Raw genomic sequence first — 18,247 nt, 5'->3', positions numbered from 1 at the left:
TCTTCATAATACAAATATATTTTTTTAATTTATAATACTTAATAAAAATTCCTTCAATCAGTGATAATTATCTATTCTTTTATTGACCATAAAATTGTATATTTAATATTCGAGAAAATAAGGATTCCTACTGTACTTCAGTATTATTAGTACCATTCAAAATTTCAATGCTGCTGCAGTTACTTTAAGATTTTTTAGCGGATTTCCAAAGAATTTGGAAATCGCTACCGCGCCTGGTCATGTTTATTAACATATGTATGTGTAAGATTTTTCGTCCGCTCTACCGGTCGCAAATTTTAGCCAATTTTGACGAAACTTACGGAGGTGATGTAAACCAATTGGGAATAGAGCCCTTTTGATTTTCAAGCGAATCGGTTCACAGAAACCGGAGTTAGAGGCTAAAAACTGGGTTTTTGGGTACATTTTCAAGGTTAACTAAAACCGGAAATTCGCAGTTCTGATGCACTTACTGCGATAGAGTTTTATTTTGTAATTCATAGCCACATAATTAGTAAATTTTTTCCTTGCAAAACACATTTACCCTACTATTTTCTTTTTAATCATCCTTGACCCTTAGCCTGACAGCTTCATTTCAACATATTTCTAGCCCTTGTGCTTTTTGTGACGAAAATCTCACCCCAGGCATCTTTCTACCACTTTACATTTTTTAAATACTTCTAATTCCAACCTTCCAAATTATTCCTCTTTTAAAACTAAAGGTTTTTAACGATAACAACATCGCCGGTATCTCTCTTTCTTTGTACAAGCATGGATTGGATTCATTGTTGAAACTATGGCTTTCTACACTCTTTCTTCATGTAATCATTTGTAACATGAAATATAAAACTGAGGTAGTTTACCGTTCTAAAAAAAAAACACAAACTAATTTATTATCCAGAAAACTGTTTAATTTTCAGTATTTTTATTTATTTTTAAATCTTAATTGGTTCGTAGCAGGATACTACACACTACATTGTTAAGTTATTCTTATTATACAGTTTTTAATTCTATCTAATTGTTCTTAAACAATTCACGATCTGGCGGCTAATGTATTCTAATTTTTCTCCAATATCAATTTTGCATCCATCTTAAAAATCCGATTTTTCTTTCTGTACCCACAATTTGATTTTATATTTATTGTTGGTAATAATGAAGGGGGGGGGGGGCTAATAAAATTACCTAAATGACTGTTTAAACATGAAATATTAATATTGGTTGTCTTAATCTTCTAAGTAAGGATAATAATGCATACATTATTAAACTTTTTGTATCAGAAATGCGCAACTTCTTTATTCACTTGAGTTAATTAAAAAATAAAATATGGGGAATTAGTTTAATTACACTTTCAACAACGTAATCAAATAAATAATAAATTGTATCAACAATTTTTATTGATGTATTTTTCAGAATTATATTCATTTAAACAACAAAACTGTTGGAAGAAATTTGACTCATTAAATATGTAGCAACTCTTATTTTTAAGTTATAAGAGATCATCGTGAAGCGTTCTGTAGCCATAGAAATGCTTTTTGTACAGTCGGTAGTTGGCGGTTGCCAGGGAGTCGGTAGACAGGAAAGCAAACTAAGCGACCATATCGGTATGGCGTTGTGCAGTGGTAGGGATGGCGTTGCTATTCCGTTCTGTCTATAACCACCTTTTCCCGGTTTCCAACAGAAAGGGGAGCACAAAGGAGACCAAGAATGGCGCAAGGAATTGATGATGAACTCTGAAAAGTCTAAAGAGAGAGTTGAGAGGAAGTAGATTCACAACAAAATAGCTTATCGTCTACTTTGTTTTGTACAAGTGTTCAAACTGTTATTTCCTTCTGTATACGCTTCTTAGCTACGTAAGTATATTTATTTTATCGAAATAATAATTATTTCCTTTTGCGTTATCACGAAAGGGCTTAAACAGTACGAGAACTGTAGGAAACGCCTTCAGATTGATTTTTTTTTTTACTGTCCGTTGAGATTAAAATTTATAAAAAGTAAAAATTTTAACCTATTATGATATAATGTTTACTGTTGGAATTACTTGATAATAGCATTGTCAAATCGCGTATTGTCCAAGAGTATAATTTTTCTTATAAATGTTTGTAAATGATATCAAGATAGGAAAAAGAAATAAGCATAACAGCCATTTTTTGATTTCTGTTTATATCTGTTTACGTTCTTCGTAGCAGACGATTTTATCACGCGTTTTAGAACCGGCTAATTCAAATGAAATGTTTTGAAATCTAAAAGCTGTTCTTTTTAATCGTTGTAATGATTTAACATTTATTATTTTGTAACTAAATAATTTTTCAATGCTAGAATTAAACCATCAATTATGTTTACATTACGGAGCTAGAAAAATGATTTTTCAACTATTCGTGCATTCCATTTGTGAACCCTGAAATTTTTATTTTGTATCAACGTTCCATTTTCTTGTTTGTTTTATTTTAATGATAATGATTTGAAGTATCATTTTTAGGTTATCTGTTTGTCCATTGTTTGTTATGTATATTATTAATGGTTGTAATACCTTTTATTTTCTTTAGTTTACTTCAATAAAATGTCATGTTTCATTTAACATTTTGAGATAATAACAAATTGCATTGAATGCACTAACTTAATTTAATATTATTTAGTTACTTCTGTAGCTGTTAATCAAATGGGGTTATTTCTGGTGTAATTTTAGGTTAAGGTGTATTATTTCATTTTTCCTTTCAAAATAATTTACTTCTTTTAATTATGAAAATTTAATCTTTATTTTATATTTCTTAGCCCAATTGTGTAAGATTAGGTAATCTATTTCATGTACTTACTTTTCTTTTTATTTCCATGTAGACCTTATAATAATTTAATTGTCTTTAAATCTTAAATCAGTGCTGTTTCAAAGGAATTTTTTAATACAAAATTTGTTATTTTTATTAAATTCTCCATAGAATGTAATATTTGATTAAAATTAATTGTTGAAGTATAAAATTTATATTAGTAAATCATAAAAGTGTTCAGTTACGTACGAGATTAGGCAATATTACTTGTAATTACTTATGACATAATTAATGTTAAAGATTTATCTAAGATTAGTTCAAAATGTAGGTTTGAAGGTTATGTGTAGAAAATTTCAATTTGTTGGTAGGAGAGAATGATTAGAAATAAATGTTAGTCCATTAACCTTAAAAATATTTGTTAGGGAGATTTTTTTTAGATAGATTTAATATTTCATTGTATTGTATTTTTTATTGCCAGTTTTTGTATTAGTAATCTTATCTTAACAATCTTTGTTGTATTATTGGCAATCTTATCATTATAAATGCATGAGAAAAGTAGGCACATTTGTTTATAGAGATTGAGTACAAAAATTTACCATAAAACACACACACACACCACATGTAATACCATTTGCACAATTTTTGGTACTTACGTCTTAACGCCACCGCAGCTACAGCTTTATTTAAAAACAAAGTAGTCAGTCGGATTTTGGTGGAAAATGGGCCGATATAGAGTTTAACATAGATTCAAAACAGTCTCTTTATTAATTTTAATAAATGGTTATTTATATTTATTTATTTTATAAATATAATTTAACCAAACTTAACCTACGCTCGCTTTGCTCGCTAACCTTGACTAATTAACAGGAGTGTTTTGATTATTTAAATAATAAATAATTGCAATAATTACTGAATTTATTAAATAAATACTCAAAAAAATTACGTGTTAATTAGTCAAGGTTAGCAAGCGAAGGTTAAGTTTGGTTAAATTATATTTATAAAATAAATAAATATAAATAACCATTTATTAAAATTAATAAAGAGAATGTTCATTTTCCACCGAAATCCGATTGACTACTTAGTTTTTAAATAAAGCTGAAGCTGCTGTGGCGTTAATACGTAAGTACCCAATTTTTAAAGTAAAAATTGTGACCACTTTTAAGGGAACTTTAATGCCTTGTGTAGGGTTATTCTGTACCAGTTATTTATAAATAATTAAAAAAAAAATTTTTTTTAACTGGTCTTTATTTTTATTAGTATATATAGCCTTCTTGCTTTTATTTTCGTTCTTGAAGTGTTTTACTGCCTTTTCTTTTCAAATGAAAAGGAAATTATATGCAGTAACCTTGATGATTATTATATCTTTTGTCAACTACAATTACACTTTATGAATTAACATCGGAGGTTGTATTTTTTTTCCATTAATAGAATGAGTAAATGTCAATGAGTTATCATTAATTTCTTTTCTTTATTTTGTATATATTTTTTTATTAACATTATAAATAGTATTTTAACTTTAAAATATTACCTTGTTTTTATTATGTATGAATAATAAATATACTACTGTACCTTTAATATCTGTACAAAAAGTATATATTATGTGAATTATTACATCAACACTTACAGGTGAAAAATGCGACCTCACTGTAAAATATTCTGCCAAGTATTATTACTAGTCTATCTGAGTCTGGTTGTTTAATAATAATTATATTATTATAATTACTGATGAACATCTATACAGTCCACCCAAGATAGTCATCTACTTTAACATCAGAACTACAGGTGATTAGACTTGATATTTGGTGTTTATTGCATTACATTACATAATAATTTTGAATTTGAAGTGAGGAACCCATTCTTGTGTACTACCTGTACCTGTTTCAAAGCCCCTGACTTAAAAAAAACTGTCAAAAGCACTAAATATCTGTACTCTTTCCAAGCAAAAGTAATAATTACATTTACATCTGTGTTTCTAACTCATTAAGCAGGTTCTTGTGTCACATTAGAAAATGAGAAGAAATTATGTTTAGCTTGATTTTGTTATTATAAGTAACCTAATGTTTCAATTATTGCAGCTTGTTGCTAAACAGCTTTTATGAGAGTTGTACTGCAATATTATAAGAATCAACTAGAATTATCATTAAAGGTATCATCACTGTTTACTCCTTTTAACTAAATTTAATTATTCATGTCATCTGTGTATTTTTGTCTTTGGATTTGGTAATTTACCCTCAGCTCTTTGGGGTGCTGTTTCTTTGGTGGTGATCAGCCATCCCTCAATCCCCTTCAATTTTTCCTGGAGATATTTTTCTTTACATTAGATTGATTTTATGAAGAGGAATTTCCTTGTATCACAATCAAAAAGACACCGTTTGCACTCCTACCTATCTGATTCCATTAGTGCAGTTCTATGTACTCAGTAAAATTTAGAGGTGATGATAGTACACTTCATGGCATCTCTATACCAATTTAGAATAAACTGGCATTAACTGATTCTTTAAGTTACCTGAGAATGAAAGAGGGTTGGGTTAGTGTGAAAATTTCATGTCTAGACAGAGAAATGCCCTTAAAAATCATATGAATTTTAGCCTGAAGTATTATGTTTTAAAAATATCTTATTTCTCATTAATCTCTTCAATATATTAAGTGCAGTTTTGAAGGATCATAATAATAGTTTTCTCCTATAATGTCATTACTTTGTATATGCAAATTTGTTTTATATTGAAAAATTTTCATCATTAAAAATATAATTTTTCACAGTTTCCTTTGCAAAATAACTTTGTAGATAACACTGTTACTAATAAAAGTATGCTGAGAGTAAGTGGTAATAACTCTAGTAATGCTGTCAGTGCTTCTGATGGTGATTTCAACAGCACTTGAAACACTAAGCAGGTTTTTTAATGGCTTGCTAAAAGTGACTATTTTGCCTTGATGATAGCTTTTATTTGTATTTGGGTCACGTTTGTTATATCAAGTGAAACACTGATATTTAACTTTCTGGACAGCACTAAGTATAGTGTCATTGGTAATATTCATAATTTCCCATTGCATGATCAAGAGTGTAAATAATGATCTTATTAAAATTGATTAAGTGATCAACAATTCTGAACTATTAGCATTATAATTCTTCTTTTACAAGTTCTATTACATTCAAGAATTCTCCATTTTCTAAAAAGTAGTGTCATTTAATGTGAAAATAGCTCAATCAGAAAAGTGCATTTCATAGTATTCACAATTTAAAATAAAAATGAAACATAATCTTACGTAAAAATTATGAATCTAATTTTAATGACAGTTGTCTGTAATTTTTACTGACAAGACTGAAAATTCTACACACAGACAATCAGGATGCACGTTGATAAAAAGAATACAGTAAATCTACACTTACATATACTTAAAAAAAAAAACAAAAAAACCGTAAATCTATATTAGATATGCATTGTAGAAAAAAGTTTTTAATTTCCAAATTGGATTAACTGAATATAATAATATACTACAATTCCTCTTGAATATGGGGAAAAATTTGTAATTTTCAAAGTTATGTAGATCAATATCATATTAAAAATCATATTGAATAATCATGTTAAATTCATTAATACAGTTTTGTGTTTATTTATAAAAATTTCATTAAATAATGTAGATTGTTTTTGAATTGATATGCACATTTACATTAAATTATAAAAGAAGTGAGCTTGATCATTGAAGTTTAGAATTAAGAGAAAAAATTAATAGTGTTGTTTATTAATATAATTAGAATAATTTAAATATTTTTTACTTTTTCAATTTCTTCTAAAATAATTGTAATTATTAATTTTTTTGTTAAAATAATAAATACGCGCGCACACACACACACACGCGCGCGCATGCTCGCTCATTAGTGCATGTAGGTAGGGGGGTGAGAAAGAATTCATGTTGAAAACCAAATAATTTACCAGCAATCATTACAGGTGCTGTAAATTATTTCTTGAGATATCATCATCTATAAAACAGAACATTTCTCAAGTATCATTTAACCACAAAAATCTCATTTCCACAAAAGGTTCTAAATAATACATTTCTTAAATGCCTTGTCATTCAAAAGACGTTTTTTTGGGAATTGCGACCTGACTTGATAAACCACCTTTATCTGAATCAGTGACAGTTTTTTGATTTTACCAGAAAGTAAAGTTTATCAGAAATGAATAGTAGATTGGCATTTCAGTTTGTGTAACATTTTTTTTATTTTATTCCTGACTGGTTTATTTACATTTGTAAAGATTATAGGATGGATGTCAACACACCAGAAACTATTAACTTGAATGATCTTTCCAGCTGTCTGTCTCCTCTTTGTGTCATCTGTTTTATGACCTTATAAATTATTCTTTACAATTATGCAAGAATTTCAGTAATACTGTGCTTCTAAACACATTTTTTCTAATTAGAAGAAACTCATAAATTGTCCATCCTTTCTCCTGGGCTTGTACAACAATACAGAATTGACTTTTTTTCATCAGGTAAACTCTTTTAGAGATTGCATACTGTGGTAATTTGTGTTTATCCACAATATTGTTTTTCATATCTAGGAGATGGGATCTGAATGTAATGGTACTAGTATTTTCTAATGTAATTGTTAGTCATTTTTAAAGCCTAAGTTGTTTCGTCAGTATTCCCAATAAGATATAGTGATGTTAAACATTTAGGAAATCTCTTTTTCCTCTAATGTACTATTTATTTTTGAAGCTGTTATTTTATTCTTGTATGTATTTGGACGTTGTTATACACTGCTGTTTGAGTAAAAAAAGAATATTAAAAAAATAAATTATTTACTGCTTAAAATTGGTTTTAGACTCATCCAGATAAATATTTATTTTTTTTGCTATCACTTTATTATCTAAACACATCTACATTAAAATTGGATTTCCAAATAGTCAAAGTTCACATGTAATATACTCATCTTTTTTTTTGGATACTTCAGCCGTCATGAAATTTTCTCAGGATTTTGTTGGGAGTGAGAAATATTGTCCTTGATATCATTGATTGAATGGAGGATTTCCTACCATACATTTTCTTTGTGTACTTTGATTTTCATTTATTTTTGTTAGAGGAATTACAAATAATATTTCTTTAAGAATAAAGGAATTAGCCATTTTTCTTACTTTTGTATTATTAGCTGCTGTACATAATTTTTTAACATTCACTACCACCTTAAAAGTAACAAAGAATGTAAAAAATAAATGTAGAATAATGTCAAGCTAGAAGAAGAATGCTGGTGGTAGAATTTTGATTAACTGAATATTTAGGCGTAATCAGTCATATGGTGGCTATGATTTCAGTTACTAATCCTGCTTCCCAATCTCAGGTTCTTTTATTCCACTAGCTATCATCTCCATATTCTTTCTCTCCGTTGTTTCCATCACTCGATGCTCATCGCGCTGGAGGTTATTGTCATCTGTGTTGTGTAAAGTCATTTATTTACTTTCTATGCTGTCCATATACTAACATACTCTGAACATATCTATTAGATTGTAACTTCTCTTCATATCATCAATGACTGTACTTGCTGCCATTTTCCTGTTTCTTTTTTCTATTTCTTACGAAGTGCATTGTAGAAACTACAATTATTTTATAGCTCATCCACACTCCAATATTTCTTTAATATTTGTTAATTTTTTTTCTAAAATGGAAAAGTGCATAGGATAATTATTGTTATTTGTTCAGTTTCAGTATAAAACTGGGAAAAAAATTAGGTCTATGGAAAGTACTGCAATTAAGAAAAAGTCATATTGTATTTAATTAAGTTATTTGGATAAAGCCTTTGACAAGGGCTTGTTAATATTTTTCATACTATGAATTGCTGTTGTGTGTTGTATTTTAAATTATAAATTTGGAATGAATTAAGAAAATTATTATAATTTAAGAATAAAATTTAGAAAATTCATTACATCTAGCATTCATACTAATAAAGGCAACTATATCCAATTAATTATATCTTTAACTGATTATAAATAAGACATGTAAAAAAATTATTCATATATTAGAGCAGTGATTCTCAATCTTTTTACCTCCATGACTTTCAAAAAGTAAAAAAAAAATTAAAAAAATATAATGAATAATATTTCATGACCCTCCAACCCCAACCCAATGAAACCTAGTTAAAAACTATTTAACTGTGTTGATAGCAACAGGTGTGAACATGCATGTATGAAGTGTACAAACATGAGAAATTTACAAGTTCCAACTTGATGTGTACGTGCTTCTTGTAATTTCAGCTGCTTGCATAATATTTACTGTGAGACCATCATATTCGAAAATGCATATGATACATTTGAACATGTCATTCTCTCAGCAGTATAAAAGAGGTGTAAGGGATTGTAGAACTTCAATTCAATTTTGAATGCAAAGTGTGCGTCTGGTGCCTTTATTTAAGTTTTTTAAAAATGTAATTTCATTGAAAATAATTATTGACATTTCACTTTTTTAGTGTGTGGGCAGACAATATTAGATTCTTATGCAGACTGGATAAATTTGTGAAAAAATGTAGTGAGTTCTGATGCATGAATCGATTGATAAAAAGAAAAGAAATGACAGTTATTTATATTATCGTTTTACCTCATTGGATGGAAAACCACAGTGAATTGTTTGCTTTCAAGATCTTTCCAAAGGTGTATGAAGCTATCAAATTTAATTTGACACTTGGAAACTTAACATCTGAATCACAAAAGCAAACCCTTGGAATTTTTTGAAAGAGAATTACATACTTTGACAAATCAACTAGCTTCTGTTTGTAGAATAGTTATCAGTATGGCACAAATACTATTTGTGCCTTACTGATAAAAACACACTTGAAGCAACTTATCTTGTAGCATTAAGTAGCTAAGATGTCCAAACCTCATACAGTCTCAGAAAACTCCATATTGCTTGCTGCAATTGATATAGTCAGTGTTTTAATAGGTATGGAAGACGAATCAGTGACATGGCTACTGATGTTTGTGGTCAGATAATTCAGCAAGTGAATTTTTTAGTATTCAGTTTGATGAATCAATAGATGTGGCAAATATTTCTCAGTTCTTATATTTTGTGAGGTGTGAATGCAATAGAGAGAGATCAGTAAGAGAAAATATCTTGTTTTGGAAATCAATACCTGATCATGCAGGCAAGACAATATCTTTCTGATGTTTTTTATGAAGCTACTAATAACTATAAGATATACTGGACAAAATGTATTGCAGTGTGTAATGATTGTGCAAAGGCAATAACAGGTAAGAACATTGGATTTTGTGAAAAAATTAAAAGATCATCTTATACTAAGGGCAGAATGGATGCTCTGTTTCCTTCACAGACATGCTGTTGCCACAACAAATATGCCAGAAAATTTCAAGCAAATTCTTTGTAAAGCTTTATTAAAAGTCAACCATTACAGAGTTTGCTAACTATGCGATGAAATGGGTGAAAAGAAAAAATATATTTTTTTCATACAGAAGTCATTGCAGGGGAAAGTCTTAATACAGTTATTGGAAGTCTAAGGTGAATTTAATAATACATTTTCAGGATGATCAAATGCCATTCTCAATGTTTTTAAAGAAAATGAGCATATGTTGCTTATTTAGCTGATGTATTTTTGCATTTAAATGTGAATTTACAAGGACATGATAAAAACATTTTATTAATGACAGATAAAGTTCATACTTTCATTAAGAAGCTTGATATCTGGATTATTCGCCTTTAAAGAAAAAATTTTGATATGTTTCTACTCTGAGAAAAATTTGGATGAAGAAGATTATTATTCACCACAGTTTGGATTACATGAAGATGCATTTGCGTGAGCTAAAAATTCAGTTGCTGATGATTTCGCGTCACCATGATTTCTCGAAGAGATGGTTACTGAATCCATTTAGTTGCAGCTACTAAGTTACCACTTGAGATTCACAACCAGCTCATTGAAATGTCTGCTTTTAAAACATTACAACTGAAGATTTAGTTACGTTTAGGCTTGCTCATCAAAGTGAATATGGAAATTTAGTCACAGAAGCATTGAAAATATTAATTCCTTTCGCCACATTTTGCCTTTGTGAAAAAGGTTTTTTGTCTATGGTTGTACTAAAAACTAAATATAGAAATCAACTTTTTATCACTCGAAAACAATTTTTTTTTTGTGTTTCTAAAATAGATCTGCGCATGGGGAAACTTTTAAATGAAAAACAAACACAACCATGTCATTATTTATTTTCTGTACATATGTAAAATTGTATTTTCATATATGTGTAATTATATATTTTTTTATGTGTGTAAATTAAGTGTAATTAAACTATTTATAATAAATATAATATTTTTCATAAAATGATTTCATTATTGTTTATGTGTAAAGTTGTAGGCTAATTTATGTCAAAAGTTGTAAGTTGTCACCCTCCTTTCATATAACTGCAATCCCCACGGGGGTCGTAACCCTCAGTTTGAGAAACACTGTGTTAGAGTGATTTTTGTTCTGGTAAACCTGAGGTGGGTAGAGCAGATTTTATATAGGTTTTTTATTTTATATCTATACCTAATACTATTATTTTTCAGTTAATAAGTTCCTTCATAAATTAATAAATAATATGGTTGACATAATTTTGTATCAATATTATTATGACAATAATAGTTCGGTGTAGGCTGTTGTCATCAGTTATTTTATTAATTTTTATTTAGATCAACATATATTATTTGATTATATATATATATATCACTTTAATTTATATTTTCCCTTGTCCTACATTTTTTTTTCACTTATATTTTTCATATGTATCTGTGTGGAAGTAGTATTTTAATTTGTTTTAAAAAAAATTTTACGTGATGTTTTATGTTAAAAAATAACTATTATTTGTTATAACATAAATGTAATGTACATATACTGCATTTAAAACCACAATATTCAGTATCATTTCAGATTTACTGACTGTTAAATTATATATTTATTGTTTTATGTGTTGTTGTTTTATTATAATTAAATTTAGTTCCATATAGCAGCTATTTTTGTTTTATTTATTTTTTATTTTTTGTATAATAGAATGTCAGATAAAAGATAGAAAGAAGTGGATATTATTATAATGAAATGAAAAATAATAGTGAATGTAGAATAGAAAGGTGCTGTGAAAGAAAAAGAGGTGAAATGTTTGGTAGTATAGAAAGGAGATGGAGAAGAGAAAGTACAGTAGTGAAGGGAAGAGAAAGCAAAACAAATGATCTAAATGTGTTTATTTCTTGTCCAAGAATGGCTTTCTTCCTTTATCCTGCCTTGTCTTCTTTCTCTGTTTCTTTTACATCCCCTCTTCATTCCTCTCAATTGTTTTGGTCATTTTTTTATCTCCATGCCCTTTCTCTTTATTTATCTATGATATGAGTTATTTACCAGTTTATTATATTCTCTCCTCTGTATCGGGTGCATTTTTTAAAATTGTGTGTGTATAAAATATATTTTTTAAAAATTATACTTTCTTCTGTTTACGTAATAGTAATTGGTCTTATCATTTGTTGCTGATAAAGGTTATGAGACAGAAAACAAGATTTAGTCAAAGGTATATATGTTGTATTTTATGATCATAATATAAATCCAACATTTGTTTGTAATTTGTTTATATTGGTTATGTGTATGTTTGTGTTCAACAGTGGTGTATATTTTTATGTAAATAGACTGTTGTTGCTCACATTTAAAGTAACACCTATTTCATCCTGATCAGATTTGTTGATATAGTTCAGAATTGTTTAGTATCGCTATTGTAATAATGCACGTAAATTTTATTACATTTCAATTAATTGCAGATTGATATTGCTTTAAAAGGAAATGATATTTATTTTATTAATAAGTGTTGTAGTAATTGATGCTAGGTAATTCTTGTATAGAATGAGAAAAAAAAATTACACTTTTAAAGCATAAATAATTCACCACAGATTCAGATTTTGAATGATCTAGAATTTAAAATATCTCCTTTTTTTGATCAAAATTGTGTTTCACCCTTAATGAACTTAATGGTTTTTAATGGAACTTAATGGAATTTCAAATAGTCACAAATTAGCACTCTTTTTTCTTTAAATAAAAATTTATTTCGTGAAAAATTCTATTTAATAAAAACCTTTAAGAATGAAAATAATTTCTTCAATCTCATAAGATCTTGTGGTTTCTATTATGACAATAAAGTTGTGTAAAACAAATATTAATGATGACTTGTTCCCTACTTGTTTTTAAATTGTGAACATTAAAAATAAATGCACTGCAGTATTCTTATATATGCTGTTAATCAACATTAATTCTTAAAATTATTTTATTTTTTTTATTATAAATTGTATGGCTTACAAAAGGTTAAGTTATCGTTCGGAAACTTTGGTCGACACAATTTTCTTAATGATTTGTTTAATTAAAATTATATTTAAGAACTGTTTAGAGGAAAAAAATATGAAAAAAATTTAGGCTGGCAGATGGCTGGTCGTGGTGGGGAGTTTAATTGGTGTTGACTATATTAAGTTAACGTTTCTTATTTTATATTATTTAAAGTGATATTTTATTTTTTAGTTCATACTTGCCTTTATTATTTTTTTTTTTCCAGTGGAGATAGAGATAGTTTTTTTTTGTTTTTAGTTATTTATTTTGGATATATTTTTTTGTAATTTATTATTTTTGTATTGTCAGAATTTTTTAAGTTCTTCTATTTATCACATACGAGGTGTGATAAAAAAATACGGTGAATAATTTTTTATTAAAAAAAGTAATAAGGTTACATAGAATTCGATTTAATCTCCTTCAAAGTACTGTCCTTGACTAGCAATGCACTTATCCCAACGTTGACTCCATGACTGGAAGCATTTCTGGAAGGCGTCTTTCGGAAGGGCTTTCAGCTGCTCGGTCGTGGCCCTCTCAATGTCAGCAATGGTGTCAAAACGTTTTCCTGTAAGCACAGTTTTAATTTTTGGGAAGAGCCAAAAGTTGCATGGTGCTAAATCCGGTGAGTATGGCGGATGTGGACAGACAGGAACACTTTTTCGGCTAAAAATCGCAAATGAGAAGCGAGGTGTGACACGGCGCGTTGTCGTGGTGAAGAAGGAAGCCATTGGTCTATTTTTCTGGTCGCTTTCTTCGTTCGTCGTTTTTTTTCGTACGGATCCGTACGAGATGTTAAGGTCTTCCGATATCTCTCGAATAGTCATTCGCCTGTTTTAACGAACCATTGTTTCCACTTTTTGCACATTTTCAACTGTTTTTGAGGTTACTGGACGTCCCGCACGCTGCTCGTCTTCAACAGACACATTTCCGTTTTTAAATCGGTCATACCACTTGTACACAGTCTTCAAAGTTACCACATTATCGCCGTACACTGATTCTAACATTTCGTGTGCTTTGGCACTCTTTTGCAACTTAAAACAAAACTTAATGTTATGCGTTGTTCAAAATCCATGTTGCGCGACAGACACGATAAACACAACCTCACTCTAGCGGCTCTGGCAGCTGACTGGCATGCTCGAACGTGTTACAACTTGTCCATGCCTGTCTCAGTTGATCACGCTATTGGACAAGTTACAGCATATGGATGCAGCATCGGCAGTTGCCGCCATAAAAATTCATTCACCGTATTTTTTGATCACACCTCGTATTTATAGAGTATTTAAATATTTTTTAATTATTTTTCCTAGAATTTTGACGTATAAGTTAACTCAATTTTTAAATCAAATTTCATTTGGATTATTAATGAATCCATGAATATTAATAAATATAATAAATAATGAATATTTTAAATTAAATTTCAGGGTTTTGGATAATTAAGAGATCTGCCATATAAGTTACTTTTAAATTATTGCAGTGATTATAAAAATATTGTTTATGCACTCGTGGCTCAGTAGTGGCAAGAAACTTGAATTTACGAACACTCAGTTAACATTCCTTAGAATGTAGTTATTGTTAGCAACTTTCCTGTAACTGATATTACTTCATGTTTTCTTTTTATAATTTCTCTTTTATTGGGAAATTTGTATCTACTTACATTAAAAGTTACAGATTTAACAAAAAATACAATTATTACAGTAAAATGAGATCCAAGTACAGGTTAGTAAAAATACTAAAAAGGTTGAAAAAACAACAACAAAGGTTAAAAATTAAGATGTTAAAAAATGTATTGTACAAGATTTGCCATGCAGTCATATGAATAGCCAAAAACTAATTGAATTAACTTCTAACAAGTAGAACGATTTTAAATTTGATAGCACTATTTAGTCTGGGTGCAATTCTACTATTATTCTTGTGCACAAGATTACATAAGTAACTCTCTCAGGATTTGAGAATTTTTTTGTTTTGTTTTACTAATTCTAATGGCCTTCATTATACTTTACTAGAACTAGTGGCATGAAATTGTGTGCATATGCAATTTAGTCTAGTTCTTTGTCTACGGCTGTTAAGGTTTGGCTGAACTGTTAGCAAGAATCTTGTACTTCTAATTGGCCTAACCCAGGTTTTATATGTCCAAGAGTATTACAACTATAACAATAATGAAAATATTAGTAAACAGAAGAAATGTTTTATATTAAATGCTACTCCAAATAATTGAGTTTTTCTTCTGTTTAGTGTTACTACTCTTTTGTAATGTTACTATTTAGATATATTTTTGTAGTTTAAATGTTAGCAAGCAATTAATAATCAATTTTTTGTTTTATTGTATTAATAATTTAAGTTGGCTGTGCAAATTAAAATTTAAAAAAATTCATAGCCAAAAGTATGGAATAAAAAGGAATTAGTTAACCAATTTAGAATGTAGAAGGAAAAATTGAGGAGGTAGTCATAAATCTGAAAAAAATTAATTAGTGTAACAAAAGTTACTGGTATATCAAATAAAAAGCTTTATTATTCTGTTAAAGTGTATAATTAAGGAAGGGGAAAAATTCACAAGATTGTGACCTCTATATATCATTACCAGATTGCTTATAGGTCCTGACTGGTATGAATGAATTAAATGAAAGAAAGCACATTTCTTTTAGTGAAGTAAAACATTTACCTTCTGTTAAACAAAAACAAAAATTGCAAATTACACTACAAAATCATATGATAGAGACTTGTAATTGAAGAAAGCAAGACATGAAATCATGGCTTACACAAAATTCAGTTTCTTTTCTGCCTTAAATGTTAAAGGCTGTATTGTTTGATCTCATTATACTTAACAAACTGAAATCTAAACATTTTTTAATTAATTGTATTTTAGAAAGCAAGGATGTACAGTTTGTTGCTCTTTTTCCATCATGTTTTAAAACCAGTTAAAATGATATGATCAAAAATAAAATCTTGTATTGCAGAAATAATTTTATATTCAAATGAAATTAAAGATTATATGAGAAGAAAATTATGAAATCAGTGCTGTTGAGTGGTGTAAAAGATATACAAAGGATTAAAAAATGTTTAGGAAAACAGGCACGTATGGAAAGTCACAGTGACAATATCATATAAATATTTGGAATGATAGCAATAGTCATCTAACAGATATGATAATGTAAGCTTATCAGGATTTGAGGCGATTTTAGATAATTAATGTTGTGAATTTAGTAGATTAAATTTAAACCAAAATAGTGAAAAAAAATTACCATATTGGGAAATTTTATTTTCTAAAGACAAACAATTAAGTTATTGGATGTAGGCTGCGTTATTAGGTTCTCATAGCATTGATCATACAGAATTTCTAGTTTTGTGAGATATTTGCTTGCTGTTTTTAACATATATAAATAAATGTATGCATTGGTGGGGTAGTGCAGAGTTATCTTTGCTCATCTTAATGTTCAGGAACAGATGTTGAGACATCCAGTAATAATGTTTATTTAAAAATTGAAATGCGCTTCAGATTTTTCATGTTTATTATTTTTAATTTTTTAGTGAACATTTATCTTTGTAATATTATTTTCATAACCACTTAGCTAAACTTATATTTTTTTATTTATTGTACTGTATAATAACCTGCAGTATTTTATATAATATTTTTTGTTTATTTTAGAGTGGATTGGCTGCCAGCAATGGCTGGCCAACATTACTGCCTGCGCTGGAATAATTACCAGTCGAATATGACATCTGTTTTCCATCATCTATTAAGAACCGAAGCGTTTGTAGATGTTACTTTGGCATGCAATGAAGAATCTCTTAAAGCGCATAAGGTAGTAGGTTATGTGTAATTTGTTTAATTGTAGATTAATCTATTTGTTAATCCTAGTAGGATTACAATTTATAATTACTGATAAATAATTTATAACTTTGTTTTCAGAAGTGTAGCTTATTTATTTATGTTATTTTTATCCAAATTTATAATTTATTTTTTAGAAGTTTGTATGTTTATTACCAAAGATTTTGTACATTATTGTCTTACATGGAATTTGCCAATGGATGGAATTTTGCCTTTGCCAATGGAGTGTAAAGAGTTGATTGATTGTTTGAGTTGCAACAAATTATTTTATCTGTTTTCCAAAACCCAATTCAGCAATCGGTTGCAAGCTTTTCTATTTCTGATCAGTGAAATTTTCTGATCCAAAGTGTGTATCTGCTTGAGCATTTTTAAAACAACATTTTCATTGTTTTTGCCAATCATGAAAAATGATGCTGGTAATAAATGGCAAGCTGTTTGGTTAATCTTTACGCTCGTTATTGTTACAATCACTTATGATAAAATTCTTTGGTTCTTCCTTTCCATGTGTTGTAAACCTGGGTTGTCCAATCAATCCTAGGATTATCTTCTAGTAATTAATCAATTTGTTTATTTTGCTCTTTAAGGTAAGAACAAGAATTATGCTGCAAACTAAATTCATATTTGTTGACAATAATATTTATCATTTTCAATGGTTTGAAATAATAATTAATTAAAAGTGTTTCTAAAGCATTCAGAATGCTGCTTTAAATATTTAATTGCATCTGTCATAAACAGTACATCACTCTGTTGTGTAATGAAACATTTATTATATGGTAAAGAGCAGGGAATTTTTAATGTAAATATTTGGAGATAAATCAGAATATAATTTTATAAAGAAAGAATTTAATTGCTGGACAAAAACTAATGAACATCCACCAGCCTTCAGATCAGAGGCAGATTGCTATTTTACTAAAGTTTTTGTGAAGGTTACAAAAAATATCGGTTCATAATATAGTAAATGTTTTTATCTTTCTATAGTTCTAAAGCACATGAAGTGTAGGAAGTGCCATCAGAATGTTTTTCCTTGGAATAATGATATTTATTCTTGTTGGGCTTAATACTGCCTGCATTTCAGTGAACTTGGTTTGCTGATTTTAATAGTACATTTGGTTTAGTAAAGAAGGTAAGAGGAACCCATTTTACTTTGTTGAGAAGCTCATATTTACTAGTAAGCCTGGCATGTAAAAATGGTCATACTTGAGAATGTTTATGCCATTTTTCAGAATAATTTGAGATTAATATATGATCAAAATAAATAAATTTATGAGGTTTTGGTAAATTTGCAACTGTGTCAGACACAAAAAAGACATATACTGTAATTGATTCTTCCAAAAA

The 18,247-nt window shown here is 28.6% G+C and overlaps 1 protein-coding gene across 3 annotated transcripts in view; it reads left to right on the top strand.

The window, feature by feature from the left end:
- Positions 1-1,680: 1,680 nt before the first annotated feature.
- The window catches only part of psq (BTB-domain-containing protein pipsqueak), a 76,382-nt gene continuing 59,815 nt past the window's right edge, over positions 1,681-18,247 (top strand). For 2 of the 3 annotated variants that reach the window (XM_075370036.1, XM_075370034.1), the window contains exons 1-3: positions 1,681-1,847; positions 12,255-12,286; positions 16,730-16,886. In XM_075370036.1, coding sequence (XP_075226151.1) covers positions 12,258-12,286; positions 16,730-16,886 — 186 coding nt within the window. In that variant the 5' untranslated portion in view covers positions 1,681-1,847; positions 12,255-12,257. The remainder of the gene's footprint in view (positions 1,848-12,254; positions 12,287-16,729; positions 16,887-18,247) is intronic. The other variant, XM_075370035.1, reaches the window with a different exon arrangement.

This window comes from Lycorma delicatula, chromosome 6 (genome assembly GCF_047948215.1).
Source record: "Lycorma delicatula isolate Av1 chromosome 6, ASM4794821v1, whole genome shotgun sequence".
Taxonomy (NCBI): domain Eukaryota; kingdom Metazoa; phylum Arthropoda; class Insecta; order Hemiptera; family Fulgoridae; genus Lycorma; species Lycorma delicatula.
Note: the sequence above shows the minus strand (reverse complement) of the source record. Positions and strands in the feature narration are given on the sequence as shown.